Here is a 15,901-nt window from a genome sequence, read left to right on the forward strand (position 1 = left end):
ACCGTGTAAACATTACACCTGCGTGTCATTCCAACTTCCCCGTGGTAGACCCGGCATTGCCGATAGACAATGCGCCCCTGAAAGGTCTCCTGGCATTCTGTAGCATGTATGCCCTTAGCACGGGATGATCGCCACGTATGACGGGCTTGCAGTCTCAGGGGTGTGCATAGCACCCCAACTGCCGCGAGCGGTGCGCTGTATATCTGGGACTTGTACGCTCCGCTATGGAGATGCGAGGGAAGGATGTATTAGCCGACACCAATAACATTGCGACTGTTGCGTTATTTACCGTTAAGGCGGTTTTGCGCTCTCGTCACCTGTCGCATCTCGCTCGTCATCTCCTCCTTTGGAGTCAGAAGCATCTGAGGTCCCTTCGTGCCATTCACATTCCGGGCTCGCTCAATACAGCAGCGGACGCGCTTCTCGAGCTGCGCGCCCCGGCGAATGGCGACTCCACCCCCAGACGGTCCAGCTAATTTGGAAGAAGTTCGGTCGTGCGCAGACAGACCTGTTTGCGTCGCCGGACGATACCCACTGTCGCCTATTTTATTCACTAACCGAGGGCAGCCTCGGCGTGGACGCATTGGCACACAGCTGGCCTCGGGGGATGCGCAAATACGCATTCCTTCCAGTGAGCTTATTCGCACAGACACTGTGCAAAGTCAGGCAGGACGAGGAGAGCCTTTTATTAATCGTCCGTACTGGACGACTGGGAATTGGCTCCGTGCACGACTCTACTTCCGTTCTACTTCCGCACCTCGACTGTGTGGGTGAGCACTTCCGGCAAGATGGCGATGTTTTACACCAGATGTCTCCAAGACCTGCCAAAAATTACTATATCAGACGTCCACAGACTCGTCCGAAATGGATGCTCTGCCCCCCGGAGTAAACGGGAAAAGGGGTACAAGATGTACCTTTCAAGTTTTATTGACAACTATGAAGGTAAGTTTGAAACTGACAGCAAAACACGTTCACATTGTTGTATCACTAACTAGGTAGCAGTAGCTATGTAGTTAACATTTAGGTCAGTTGTCCTGTACAGATTTTAGATTTGTAGAATTAACAATTGTTTTTAAACGTTTTATTTTTGGTTGAGGTGCATACGATACGACCAAAACAAAAACGCAGCACCCTGAAAAAGCGCTAACTTTCCAGAACCAAAACAAACGATTCAACCGGGCGTAGAGAAAACATAATCTATCGCTAAGTTTAGACAGCTGTCTATTTATTTGTCTATTTGAGCCGTTTATTTATTTGACAGGTCTGAGTATTTCTTTTTGGTTTATGTTAGTGCTGCACGCTTAATCATATCATGTAAATGCCCTGACTGTGACACACACACACACACACACACACACACACACACACACACACACACACACACACACACACACACACACACACACACACACACACACACACACAGAAAGACACGCACCAGTGTCGTGCGCACAGACAGTACGGCAGAATACAGTTCTGTTTCGTGCTTCTTTTGCAGCTATAGTAAGTATTGGTCTATATGTCTAACATTACATGAATGATGCTAAATTCCCACAGTTTCAAACAAAGACCCTGCAGGGAGGGTGACCGTCAGGGCTGTATGTTATAGGTCCATGAGGAAGCATGAGAAGCCTCACGACCTCAGAGTAGGGTGACAAAACATGTGTTTAACCAGTTCAAGTCAGATTCTGGGGTATTTTTGTGGCTATAGTTGGTGATGTGGATGTAGAATATCAATAAGAAAACTTAAGTCTGTTTATTTGATTTAAACCTGAACTATACTTTCATGGACACCCCAGAAACTGGTTGTTACTGCTCCCGTTCTTTGGAGCATAAGTAGGCCTGTTCATGATGGGTACATTAGTCAGTGTGAGGTAAGCGTTGATTTTGTACCCTCAATCTAGGCTATACTAACCTGTTCAATGTTTTACTAACACTGTTCATTTGTTCTAAGTAACAACTGTATTTTAATACAACAGAAAATCTTTTAAGATTATTGAGGCTGTCTTATTTGTTCTAGTTGTTCTGGTAGCCTTATGAATCATACCTCTACTATTTGCTAAAATCATGTTTTATTCATAGATTACTTTTGAGGACAGCTCACCGATTCAAATAGCGGTGGCTGAGTGCTCCTGTGTGGCTGGAACCGCTCTCTGCAACCACAGTGTTGCACTACTGTATCAGACCACAAAATACTCTACGCTACAACTAAAAGCAGTACCACCTGTCCTCAGCTGCACAGAAACTGAGCAGCGATGGCATAAACCACGAAGATTGGTAAGTACTTAAGAACTTAGGCTAATATATATATATATATTTTTTTTTTGAAATTGGATATAAGTTCTACAACCTTGTTTAAAAAGCACAATGAAGACAAAACAAGCGCATCATTACCAAATCTATTACAGGGTTAATTATATTGCTATATTTCAACAATATTGCAAAAATTATATTTATGACGATATAGAATATTTTTTTCTTACTACATTTATCTCACCTAAATGTTTGCTCTGCCATTGCGTTTTTACTATGGGGTATTGTTGTTGTTAAGAGTTTACACAACACAAGGAAGCTTGATTTCAATCTGTCTGTCACACTGTCACATGCCTTTTATACATAAGAGTCTGTGTGATGTAGCTCCCTTTTTAGGTACTAAATCATCATCGGAGGCTAACGTACTGCAGAATGGTGTTGTTGATGAGCGCACTAGGGAACATAAATGTGCCATACGTCAGTGTGTCGCTGTGTCATTTATATGTAAAAAATTATACCCTTATTATCGTGGACGGTATGATATGACACACCCCTACGTGTGATGGTATGTTATGGGGGCTAACCAACTGTCCTTAAGTTTTATTTGTTTATTTGTTTGTTTACTTGATAGGGTGTGAAACCAGGCAGAGTGGGTAACATGGTATTCATCTCAACCAAACCCAAGTCAAGACAGTACACAGCTGCTGATGGTGTAAGGTAATATTCACTCTCAAATAATAATCTATTCTGCAGTCATTGTCAGATTCTTGTTGTTTTAAGAGTTATTATTTCTTTTTTTATAATTATGACATAACTGTTTTCAAAGGAGCAAGCGCTACAAAGCAGTGCGGGGTGACTTGCCAGACCCAGATTCCCTGAAGGTTGACGAGGCATACCAGGACTTCGCGGCAGAACTTGCTCCGCTAATCACTACACTCTCGATAAGCAGTGATGTCCCTCTTGTTGATTCAACCTTTGGGACCGTTCAAGAAGGGAGCCCCATTTCATATCAGCACCCATTGCCAGTGAGTAGGGTAATCATCCACCACCCAGACGCACCCCCTCCACCACCCCTGCCGTTAGATGGTCACAGGCTGGACCCAACCACATGTTCCTTTGTGTGCACTCACCAACAACACCTTAATGTAATGTCCCTTAACATTACTTTTGACATGGCAAGATCCATCGAGATGGCTACGAGAGAACAGAGTGGCAGCGCAGAGTGGCACAGCCTGAGGAAGATGAGGATCACTTCATCCAGGTTCCGTGAGGTGTGCCATGTCCGAGGTCACAGCTCTGCAGAGAACCTTGCAGAACGCATCCGCAAAGGTGGGGTTCAGACAGCCTTGATGAAGAGGGGGCTGGCACTGGAGCCAGAAGCTATTCAGCAATATGCCCGCATTAAAAACGTCAACTACTGGCCATCAGGATTTGTCATCCATCCAGATGCTCCCTGGCTCGGATCCTCTCCAGATGGTGTCGTTTTTGATCGAACGGAGGCACCACCGTTCGGGCTGGTGGAGGTGAAATGCCCCAACTTGAAGAGCTATGTTGACTCTGGTTGCCTGCACATGCAGAGTGGCGCCTTGCGTCTGAAGCCAAGCCACAGCTACTATTGGCAGGTGCAAGGCCAACTGCTTATCACTGGAATGCAGTGGTGTGATTTTGTGGTTTTTGCAGAGGAGGACCTTTTTGTACAAAGAATTTATACAGATGCAGAGGTTGCTAGGGTTATAAGGGAGAGGGGGGATTTTTTCTTTTTCTATCATTACCTGATCTGATCTTTAAAACATTAATGGTTCAGCCTGGTGTAAAAGTTTTGTGATTAGCTGTAAAACAATTAATCACATCCAAAATAAAAGTTTGTATTTACATAATAAATGTGTGTGTGTAATGTGTATAATTATTTTATCTATAAAACACACACATATGCTTGCATATTATTTGCAATAACTATATTATTATCAGCAGCATGTGCATATTACTGCATTTATATGTAATTTATATTATATATTTTATATGTAAATACATTTCTCTTAAATGTATACATGCACGTATGTGCATTTAAAAACAAAGTAATTATACACAGTACACACACATTTATTATGTAAATACAAACTTTTATTTTGGATGTAATTAATCGTTTTGCGTCCCTAATTGTTAATATTAGATCGTTGTATAAGTGTTATTCAATATGTTCTTATTAAATTCTACATCTAATGTCATCTGTGGTGTGTGTTTTTATTTGATTTCAAGTCATCAGTAAAAATCCAAAGCTAATGTAATGAAGGCAATGACACAAAGAATTGTTTTTAATAAGCAAGATAGATCTTTAAGATCAAGGTCAAGTTTATTTATATACTGTAGCCCTTTAAAACAGCATAAATGCTGACCAAAGTGCTGCACAACATATCAAACAAAACGTCCACGTACAATACATTTTGAACACTAATAATAAAATATCAAAAGATAACCGAAAGTAGTAAAAATTAAGAGAGAAAACATCATACAATTTAAACACTATTTAAGACTAAACGATTTATTAATATCAAAATTACCAATTTAACTCATTGGGGAGTTGCCCATGCCTTCACTAACGGCCCATTCTGATAACTGACCAGGAAGCAGGCCACACTGAACAATTCATCAATGTTCCCGCATATAGACAGTGGTATGTCCTTGTCAAACAGTTTGTTTTCTTTCACTCTCCTTATGCACCTCTCCACATGCACTCTCAGACGTGCAATTGACTGTGTTTGTCTGACATCCTCTCGACTCATTTGTCGTTTGTTGCTGAGAAAGGCAGGCCGGTACACCTTACAAGGAGCAAGGTTGTCCACAACAAAACCTTTGTCCACCATGATCGCCATACCTGGCTTTAAAAGCTTTATAATCCCAGACAGCTTAAAGATCTCGCGATCACTCATAGAGCCTGCATATAGCCCAGACACAAAAGTGACAGCACCGTGGGGTGCCATGCCAATCATAGCCTTGAATGTTGTGTGCGATTTGTAGGTAGAAAACACCTCAGTTTGAAGGAGCAGAGAGGATGGCGTCTGACAGAATATCTCTGTACAATCGAGGACTACCTGTGTATCTGAAAAATCTGCAAACTCAGGTGGGAGGTGAGCTCTCACTACCTCTGGAGGAATCCAAAGGCGCTGGCTTCCCAGCAGGCAGTACAGAAAATGAGTCCATGTGGAGATGATCCGACTTGCAGTAGTGCGGTGAATGCTGAACCTCTCTGCAAGGTCATTGAGAGGAAAACCCACTGACAGATACATCAGGAACAGCAGCAACTCATCAATGGGTCTCAGTTTCTGTTCAGATAAAAAACAAAAGTCTGTTTAGTTACCTTGACATTGCTATTACTAAGTATAGCCTACATCAGAAAATAATACCAACATCAGCTGGCTGGCTTTTACTTTTTAGTTAGATGTAGTTAACTCCACAAACCAACAGGGGCAATTACAAAATATTTTAAATCTAATTTCAGTAACATTAAGCCAACAACTGTATGCACGTCATGTTACCTACCGTTGTTGGGTGATGGACTGTGCTGATGCTGGCAGAAGCTGTCTTGGCACTGGTTATGCGCACCATCTTGTGGATCACAGCAGGTTCAATTAATTTCCAAAATGCCATGAAACTCTTGTAGGACGCAAACCTGGTATAAAAGCGCATGTTCTCATCTGATGTAGACAGGCGATCTATCCCAAAACGCTGGCGAAGTTTCTGGGCTTCTAACTGCTGTTGTAGCTCTCTGATCTGGCGACGTAGGGCTTCATTCTCGTCTGCCAAATTACTCGCCCTCGCTCCTGTTTCAGGGACTACACAGTAGTCATGATCTATGGCCATTTCGGTATCCATCTCCGAGTCCGAGTCTGACTCTGGTGCGGGACTCTCGGCCCGCGGACGCCGTTCCCAGACGCTCGGTCGGGGCGCAGGTAGTTTGTACCCATTCCACGAAAAGTAAACTGGTACGGCTCCCTTCTTCAGCCTCCTCAACCCCCCGGCAGTCACATTTAAATCAGTCTGCTTAAAATGCCGACTACAGACCCGGGTGTTTTGGGTCGGGTTGAAGTCATCCCTCCGGATATTTTGCATCCACTTAGCCCGTACCGCAGCATCAACGGGGAATGCATGAAAGCTGATTACTTTGTTGTAGTTTGACGAAACGGTACATAATGGCACACAACAATGAAGTGTTGAGCCTGTAACTCTCTGAAAGGCAAGTCGCCTCTCTTTAATTCTAAAAACACTCATAATAAAAACATCTAGTCATCCAGTTTGTTGATCTCATTCACTGTTGTCTCTGTCTCCCGCTCTCACTCTCAGATCACCGGAAGTTTTCACCGGAAGTACTGGCCCACACAGTCAAGTTAGAAACGTCAGTGGTCGCCATATTGTGCACAGAGCGAATTGGTTTTTCATAGTTAATGCTCCTCGCGACAGCCCTCCCTGGCGGATTTCCCTGAGGAAGGACTTTCTTTCTTAGGAAGGGGCACATTGGCACTCGCGCCCCGACCCGTGGGATCTCCATGTATGGTCGTTGAGCGCGCGCAAGGTTTAGGTGATTTATCGCAAACGGTATCTAACACCATCGACGCGGTTCGAGCACCGTCCACAAGACGGGCTTACGCGCTTAATAAACCTTTTTCGTCACCTGGTGCTCTTTGCAACGCGAGGACCCCAGAGAATGCCCCATTAACATTGTGCTTATATCTTCAACATAGGTTAGATGGTAGGCTGTCCCTTCGCCATTAAAGTTGATATCGCCGCTATTTCTGCTCGTCACTCACTCACTTATCAACGGCAGATCAGTTGGCCAGCATGATTTGGTTATTACACTATAAGAGGCGCTCGCAGGCTAAACCCCTCGCGCCCTCCTTCTATTCCTCCTTGGGACCTGTCCATGGTGCTGAAAGCCCTTCAGGCCCCCCCGTTCGAGCCTTTGCAGTCTGCGAGTCTGAAGCTTTTATCAATGAAAGCTCTGACCCTGCTAGCTTTGGCCTCAATGAAGAGAGTAGGGGATTTGTATGCATTCTCTGTTGACGATTCGTGCCTTCAGTTTGGTCCTGCTGCCTCGAGTGTAACATTGAGGCCCAGACCAGGCTACGTGCCCAAAGTTCCCACCACTCCTTTCAGAGATCAGGTGGTGAGCTTGCAAGCGCTGCCTCCGGAGGACGCAGACCCAACCATGGCTTTGTTGTGCCCCGTACGCGCACTGCGACTCTACGTGGATCGCACGCAAAGCCTCAGGACCTCAGACCAGCTCTTTGTTTGTTATGGTGGCCAGCAGAAAGGGAAAGCTGTCACTAAGCAGAGGATGTCTCATTGGATAGTTGATACTATCGCCCTGGCTTATAATCTTCAGGGTATTCCTTGCCCCTTTAATTTGAGAGCGCACTCCACACGGAGTGTTGCCTCATCTTGGGCTCTCGCTCGTGGTTCCTCGCTAACAGACATCTGCAGAGCTGCTGGTTGGGCGACACCTAATACGTTCATTAAATTCTACAGTGTTCGTATCGAGCCTGTATCCTCTCGTGTTCTTTCCTCACCAGGGAGGGCACGGAGAACAGTCTCGCAGGTCGGCTTGCAGCCTCCAACTGATGCTTCATAACTGTGTCAGTATGGAAGGCCTTCAGAACAAAAATGCGTAATGGTTTGAATTGTTCTTCCTCCGCTGCCCTGGCAGCCTTTGTTGCGGAGCATTGGCTGTCAGCCTTTCACTAGCTGTATCCTCGCGAACCTACGTGTCTGGCTCGGGCTCCACATTGTGTCCCACCGGGTTCCATTGTGAGTATTTTTCCGTGGGGTTAATCCTACTAGCCCACGTTTCCCTTAGCAGAGCACTGCTTTGCTTACACAGCCACGGCTGTCTTATTCCTCAACTACGGTTGACTTTCGCCCACCATTAGCCCTTAAGACGGGTGGTGGCTTCCGCAGCGTTCCTATCCCGCTCAGGTAGGGCGCTTCCCAGTCGCTGGCACTTCTGTGGGGTTAAAGGAACATCTAGTGCCCGGCCTTCTGCCTTAAAACCTACCTCCTCCTCCTTAAGTGGAACCGGAGGGCTTTTACGCAGTCACTGGAAGAGGTCAGCCCCTAGTGGCGTTTTGATAGGGATTCCCAATTCGTCGGTCACGACGTGACGTCGTAGTGACCGACTGAAAGGGAACGTCTCGGTTACGGATGTAACCCTCGTTCCCTGAAGGAGGGAACGGAGACGTCACGTCCCGTCGCCACAGGTGCTGCCACCTGCTGTTACGGCCGGTCACACTTTCCGGCTTTCTCAGCGAATAAGAAGCTAATTTCCCTATTTGCACCTGCTGCTTATATACGCACCTGGCGGGGCGGCGCCAGCATTATGCAAATATCTCAATGCCAAGTTCATTGGCGTTTTAGTAGTATTCGAAGCAGATTGGTCTCTCTAAGCGAGTTCCCAATTCGTCGGTCACGACGTGACGTCTCCGTTCCCTCCTTCAGGGAACGAGGGTTACATCCGTAACCGAGACGTTTCTAGGGAAAACATAGAAACTACGCAAGCAGCCACCACTCTACCCAATAGTACATTTACCACTAGATTACCATACAAACATCTTGAGTCATTTAAACCTACTACAATAGAAGAGCTCTCTAAATTAGTAACGTTATCTAGTAACGCCCCCTCGTTCTCCTGCTTATTAGTAATCATTGGTTTTCTCCCATCACCTGTTCCCGCTCGTTATCTTGTTTGGTTTTTCTATTTAATGTTATTGTGTCCTTAGTTCTGTGCAGGATCATTTTGTATTGTTCTCGTGTCTGTGTACGTTCAAGTCACTAAGCTCTGGAATGATTTACCAAATAATGTTCGAGAATCGGACACAGTCGATCAATTTAAATCTAAACTTAAGACATTCTTCTTTAACAAAGCATTCACATAGAATGTCCAGTAAATGTACTTTTCCCGCAGTAGTTATTTTGTCTAGAACAAAGCACTCACATACGTCATATGGGTAATGTAACCACTATAATGTATGACACTTCCATTACATGCGAACGGCCCCTACACTAATAGAACTCTGTTTTTGTCTCCCTGTCTCGTCCTCGACCCCGAGGACAATGAGACAAACAGACCCAGTTCCTGCTGCTGTGAAGGTCATCGCACCACTTATCTACTGGCTGTCCTTCAACGTGATGCCCAGCCGATGCACGACCAACAACCACCGGCTGAACCAGTTTAATCCGCTTACCCGCTTCCTATCCCTACCGTGTCTATATATATAAATATATATTAATTTCTCCCAAGGGTTTTTGTCCTTCTAGGAGTTTTTCCCACCGGGTTTTCTCCTAGGGGGTTTTTTCGTCCCAAGGAGAGTCAGCCAACTTTGGCTTAAGTTAGCACTGTACTGTATACGTTACATTATTAATACGCTCGCTTGTACGTTTTATTCTTAGCCGCTATATTCTACTTCTTATACTATCTATTGATTTTCTGTGTTCTCATCTACATCTACTCATGTAAAGCTGCTTTGCAACAATTAACAATTGTTGTTAATTGGGTCCGTAACAATTGTGAAAAGCGCTATATAAATAAAATTGAATTGAATTTAGTGTTTATGGACATTTTCATTTTAGTTTCATTTATGTGTGTTTGTATTTTCTGGAAACACATCAGTGAGATTTACACGGAAATTAACTGTTGATTCCTCTAATCACACATTATAACATTTTCTCTTATGTTTCTCTATCTAAATGATTTTTGCTTTTATTCCCAAACATAATTTAATTTTAATGTTTTATTTATCAAAAGATGTGACTTCAGTAAGAGTTAAAATGTTGTGATAAATTTAGGGCTGTGATGGTGGCAATGCACCAATTCAGCACGGTGGTGCGGTGGTTATAGAATGTGTGTGGGAGGGTATGTGTATGCACACACTGATGCTTATAAGCTTATTTATAATGCATACATATATTTTAAAATATAAATATATAAACAAGGATCAGATATACGTTTCTTAAAAAAACGTGCCTGTTCATAAGCGCTGTATTTTTTCCACCGGTGGGTGTTCGTCACAACATCAAATAATGCTTAGGTTACCTAGCAATGACAGAGACTCTGGAGCGCCTACGTGCTTTGAACAGGAAGAAAACGGCGCAGTCGCGTTTTCCTTGTGATTTTAAATGGGAAATTTCAAGCAACTGAGCATATGTGCTTGGCCATTTTGGTGGGTCCTCAAGCCTAGCCCCGGAGCACCCACTATGCTGTTGCACTTCCATCCGTAAAACAACACTTGGTTCAACTGAGAATTTTTTTGTGGTTATAATGTTTGCAGCCACGCTGAAAACACGTTTTGATAGCGCATGTACTAGTAGTGCAGATTGATACTTTTTCTCAACCTTGAGTGACCAAGAGAGAATATCTTGCCTCATTGTTGCCTCATCACTGATATCAGTTGCCTCCTCTTGCAAATAGCCCACTAACTTGGAGTCTGCTGGCTGTATGTGTTCATGTGAACTTGAAGACATCTTGCTGTGTGAGACTGTAATTCATATTTGTAATTTTTTTGTGAGAAGGACACCACCGTGGGTCCCACTTTACCACCCGGTTGTGTGGTGGTTATGACAACCGTCACAGCCCCAGATGAATGTTAAATGACTTCAGTTATCAAATCCATTACTTAGATTAAAAACCTATATTACCATTACAAATGTTATGATCATTAACAGTTTGTTTACAAAACAATTGGTACAATTAAACTGTTAGCAAAAACTTGAGAATTGGGTGGGGCAGAGGGGGACGCTGCTGCAAATACCCCCTCCCCTAACAGATAATCTCACTCCAAAGTTTTGGTAAAACTTAAGAGCCCTGTGTATCAATGTCTCATTATAATTCATGAGACTGATCAGATCTCTTATTGACTTTATATATCCTTTACATTTTAGTGTGTGTTTCTTATTTAAAAGAAAATATAAGAAATGTATTATGTTCAACTAATCCTCAGTACATGTGGACTATCAGAGAGATGATCTTACTTCAGTAACTCCAGTTTACAGTCAGGATTCTTCAGTACATCAGAGATCAGCTTCACTCCTGAATCTCTTAGTTTATTCAGACACAGATCCAGATCTATCAGGTATGATGGGTTTGATCTCAGAGCTGAAGTCAGAGCAACACAACCTTCATCTGTGATATCACAACCATACAAGCTGTAGAGAACAGAGACACACAGTTTGTTCACACACAGATAAAATCTACAGTGATTTGAAAGTGTTTCTCTTCCTGTCATCATTAAGTGTTTATGGACATTTTCATTTTAGTTTCATTTATGTGTGTTTGTGTTTTACTGAAACAAATCAGTGAGATTTACACAGAAATAAACTCTTGATTCCTCTAATCACACATTATAACATTTTCTCTTATGTTTTTCTATCTAAATGATTTTTGCTTTTACCCCAAACATAATTCAATTTTAAAGTTTTATTTATCAAAAGATGTGATTTTCAGTAAGAGTTAAAGGGGACAGAGAATGAAAAACCATTTTTATCTTGTCTTTGTTGAATAATGGTAGTCTACCCACATTCACAAACATACAAAAAGTGCTAAACATGCTAAACATCTCAGTCTCATAGAAATTCCTCTTTTAGAAAATGTCAGCCAGAAAACAGCCCAATCTGAAAAACTGATGCTTATGACATCATAGGCATCTAACTGCCCTTCCACTTTAAAATAATTGGCTACATCTTTTGAGTGGCAGCAAAGTCAGCCAATCAGTAATGAGATTGCAAGTTAAGCCAGTAGGGGGATAGCCTAGAAATCTAGACGCACCCTAGCGGCCGCAAAATATATTTGCTGCCAGGGTTTAGTCTAGGCACTCACAATACACTTAACCGGTCCAAAAAACAAAATTTGGTCAGGCCAATTACATCGTGTGTAGCGTCTGTGGGGCGGGCTTAACATGATGACGACAGAGCTGCAACGGTTCCTACTTGAAAACAGAGAATGGCTGCTGCTGCTGCTGGCGAACAGCTTTCTTTTGAAGCGGCTTTGGCCGCGACTCTGGAGGACTTAGACTTATGTTTTTCTTTGAGAGAAGAGCAAATAAACCCTACTGAAGTCCTTTTTAAGCAAGAAAGATGTGTTTGGAGTTTTGCCGACTGGTTACGGTAACTACGTCACCTTCTTCGTTGCTCTGATCCGTCATAGCGCTATCCTATTGCGTGCAGAGGCATTTTGAGGGACAACCTTATATCCCGCCCCTTGCATTGAGCCGTTTGTGTGAAGAGTTGCCAGACCTTACATCTTGATGTAGGTCTGGCTAACCAGGCTAGTAGGGGGAGCCAAATAGGTGCAAAACCACTTGTTTAAAATCCCCCACCCTAATAGAGCTATCTGAGAGAGGTTTTTAGGAAGCTTCTAAGGCATTACAGACCCAAACAAATTAAATTTTTGTCTATATGTCACATCACAGAACAAGGATAAATACTCTGTTCAATCATTCTATGTCACCTTTAAAATATTGTGATGAATTTAAAGCTGTGACTTTGGCAATGCACCAATTCACCACAGTGGTGTGGTGGTTATATAATGTGTGTGGGAGGGTATGTGTATGCGCGCACTGATGCTTATAAGCTTATATATAATACATACATATATTTTAAAATATAAAAATGTAAACAAGGATCAGATATACATTTCTAAAAAAATGTGTGTGTTCATAAGCGCTGTATTTTTGCCACCGGTGGGTGTTCGTCACAATGTCAAATAATGCTTAGGTTACCTAGCAACGACAGAGACTCTGGAGCGCCTACGCGCCGGGAACAAGAGGAAAATGGCACAGTCACGTTTTCCATGTGATTTTAATTGGGAAATGTGAAGCAACTGAGCATATGTGCTTGGCCATTTTGGTGGGTCCTCAAGTCTAGCTTGATAGCGCATGTACTAGTAGTGCAGATTGATACTTTTTCTCAACCTTGAGTGACCAAGAGAGTATATCTTCCCTCATTGTTGCCTCATTACTGATTTCAGTTGCCTCCTCTTGCAAATAGCCCACTAACTTGGAGTCTGCTGGCTGTTTGTGCTCCCGTGAACTTGAAGACATCTTGCTGTGTGAGACTGTAATTTATATTTAATTTTTTTTGTGACATGGGCACCACCGTGGGTCCCACTTTACCACCCGGTTGTGTGGTGGTTATGACAACCGTCACAGCCCCAGATGAATGTTGAATAACTTTAGTTATCAAATCCATTACTTTGATTAAAAACCTATAATACCATTACAAATGTTATGATCTCTATATAGTCTCTATGACTATAATCTATATGTGATTTCTGTCTGATCATAAGATCACAATCTTACTCCAGTATCTCTAGTTTACAGTCAGGATTCTTCAGTACATCAGAGATCAGCTTCACTCCTGAACCTCTTAGTTTATTATTACACAGATTCAGATGTGTCAGGTGTGATGGGTTTGATCTCAGAGCTGAAGTCAGAGCAACACAACCTTCATCTGTGATATCACAACTCCTCAACCTGTAGAGAACAGAGACACACAGTTTGTTCACACACAGATCAAATCTACAGTGAGTTAAATTTGTTTCTCTTTGTTGATGTACATTTTCAGTTTAGTTTCATTTATGTGTGTTTGTGTTTTACGGAGACAAATCAATAAGATTTTCAAGTAAATGAACTTAATCAATTTATGTTTAGATTAAATGTGTGATTAATATTTTTTATACAGTAATGAAATCTTGAAATTGATTATTCTCATCGGACATCATAAAAATGTTACTTATGTTCTAATTTCTAAATGATTTTTGTTTTTTTAACTTTTTTCTCATCATAATTCAATTTTAATTTTTATGTTTTCTGTAACATTTAGCGCTGGGAGGAACTAAAATTCAATGTTATCAAATACAACATTACAAAGATTAAATTAAAATACTATAAATCCATTTACAGATGTATGATCTCTATATAGTCTCACTATAATCTATATGTGATTTCTGTCTGAACATCAGATCACAATCTTACCTCAGTATCTTCAGTTTACAGTCAGGATTCTTCAGTACATCTGAGATCAGCTTCACTCCTGAATCTCTTAGTTTATTCACAGACAGATTCAGATGTGTCAGGTGTGATGGGTTTGATCTCAGGGCTGAAGTCAGAGAAACACAACCTTTATCTGTGATATTACACTGCTCCAAACTGTAGAGAAAAGAGATACAAATGTCACCTTCTCAGATCACAACACACACGTCAGATCAACATTGATTTTCTTTTGTTAGTTTATTAGGGCCTGAGCACTGAGGAGCAGGCCACAGCCTGCAATGTAGGTGCAAAGCCTTATTATTTTTGCTCTGTTTAATAACATTAGGGCCAAGCACCCTTAGAATTTTCCTTAGAATTTATTAGGGCCAGAGCACAGTGGAGCAGGCCAGAATGACCTGCACCGAAAGGGGGCAAAGTCCTATTGTTTTTCTTAGAATAGTAGTGCCCCCTGTAATGCAAAAACAAGTATTGGTGCACAGATTGTGCAAATATGTACACACATGTATGAAAGCTGGCACCAGTGTTAATTTCGTTGACAAATAATTTTAGTTGACGAAAATGAGACGACACAATAACTAAATAAAAACTAATCCATGATGATGAAAATCTATTGACATTTACATTTTAATAGACTTCTTGAATTTATGTATTTTTGTTGAATCTTCAGGTTGTTTATCACACAACTATAATGATATTCAATCTTATGAGTGTTGTGCAAAGATCCTGAAACTGATAGTTTAAGCTGAAATTGTGTTACTGTACCATCGATGGGGTTTATTATACTATAATACTATCATGATTTTGTTAAATAATTATTTAAGTCATTATTAGAGATCCTCTTACTCCAGTATCTGTAGTTTGCAGTCAGGATTCTTCAGTACATCAGAGATCAGCTTCACTTCTGTATCTCCTACATTAATATAATTCAGTTTTGTCACATGTAAGGAGTTTGAAATCAGAGCAGCATCACCTTCAGCTGTGATATTAAAACACCACAACCTGTAGAGAACAGAGACACAAACATCAGTATGTGACAGGAATCACATTAAAATCCAAAATAATATAAAATAACAAACAAACAAACAATCCATTTTTTATACATTTTAATTTTATGTTAAATGTTTATTTTAATCTTACACTGACTATTTTCAATCAAATGTAAAACATCTTTAAGCAACCATTTGTAAAAGTAAGAGAGTTTACTTTAGTATCTTCAGTTTACAGTCAGGATTCTTCATTACATCAGAGATCAACTTCACTCCTGAATCTCTTAGATTATTCTCAGTCAGATCCAGATCTCTCAGGTGTGATGGGTTTGATCTCAGAGCTGAAGTCAGAGCAACAAAACCTTCATCTGTGATATCACAACTACACAACCTGTAGAGAATAGAGACACACCGTTTGTTCACACACAGATCAAATGTGGTCAGTTGAATTTGTTTCTCTTCCTTTCATCATTTAGTGTTTATGAACATTTTAATTTTAGTTTCATTTATGTGTGTGTGTTTAACTGAAAGACATCAGTGAGATTTATAAGGAAATGAACTTCATCAGTTTATGTTTATATTAACTGTGTGATTTATTTTTTATACAGTAATGAAATCAGATTCCTCTCA

At 41.6% G+C, this 15,901-nt stretch overlaps 3 protein-coding genes across 14 annotated transcripts in view; 1 reads left to right on the forward strand and 2 right to left on the reverse strand.

Annotated features, from left to right (window-relative positions):
- Positions 1 to 15,901, reverse strand: part of LOC135771657 (NACHT, LRR and PYD domains-containing protein 3-like) — a 328,830-nt gene that overhangs the window by 186,135 nt on the left and 126,794 nt on the right. For 6 of the 12 annotated variants that reach the window (XM_065281982.2, XM_065281978.2, XM_065281977.2 and 3 more), the window contains 5 exons: positions 15,489 to 15,662; positions 15,129 to 15,284; positions 14,268 to 14,441; positions 13,593 to 13,766; positions 11,269 to 11,442 (listed from right to left, as the gene is read on the reverse strand). The exons of 2 other annotated variants lie outside the window; for them this stretch is intronic. In XM_065281982.2, the coding sequence (XP_065138054.1) occupies positions 11,269 to 11,442; positions 13,593 to 13,766; positions 14,268 to 14,441; positions 15,129 to 15,284; positions 15,489 to 15,662 (852 nt within the window). The remainder of the gene's footprint in view (positions 1 to 11,268; positions 11,443 to 13,592; positions 13,767 to 14,267; positions 14,442 to 15,128; positions 15,285 to 15,488; positions 15,663 to 15,901) is intronic. 4 more of the 12 variants (XM_073815395.1, XM_073815396.1, XM_073815392.1 and 1 more) reach the window with 1 other exon arrangement.
- On the forward strand, positions 734 to 4,442 carry LOC135771731 (uncharacterized). The gene is made up of 4 exons (XM_065282117.2): positions 734 to 942; positions 2,083 to 2,277; positions 2,885 to 2,970; positions 3,080 to 4,442. The coding sequence occupies exons 1-4, from the start codon at positions 865 to 867 to the stop codon at positions 4,032 to 4,034; spliced, it is 1,314 nt and encodes a 437-aa protein (XP_065138189.1). The 5' UTR covers positions 734 to 864; the 3' UTR covers positions 4,035 to 4,442.
- On the reverse strand, positions 4,592 to 6,672 carry LOC135771709 (uncharacterized). Its single transcript, XM_065282085.2, has 2 exons — positions 5,791 to 6,672; positions 4,592 to 5,573 (listed from the first exon to the last, which is right to left on the reverse strand). The coding sequence occupies exons 1-2, from the start codon at positions 6,517 to 6,519 to the stop codon at positions 4,821 to 4,823; spliced, it is 1,482 nt and encodes a 493-aa protein (XP_065138157.1). The 5' UTR covers positions 6,520 to 6,672; the 3' UTR covers positions 4,592 to 4,820.

The sequence above is a fragment of the Paramisgurnus dabryanus genome, chromosome 8, assembly GCF_030506205.2.
Source record: "Paramisgurnus dabryanus chromosome 8, PD_genome_1.1, whole genome shotgun sequence".
NCBI lineage: Eukaryota > Metazoa > Chordata > Actinopteri > Cypriniformes > Cobitidae > Paramisgurnus > Paramisgurnus dabryanus.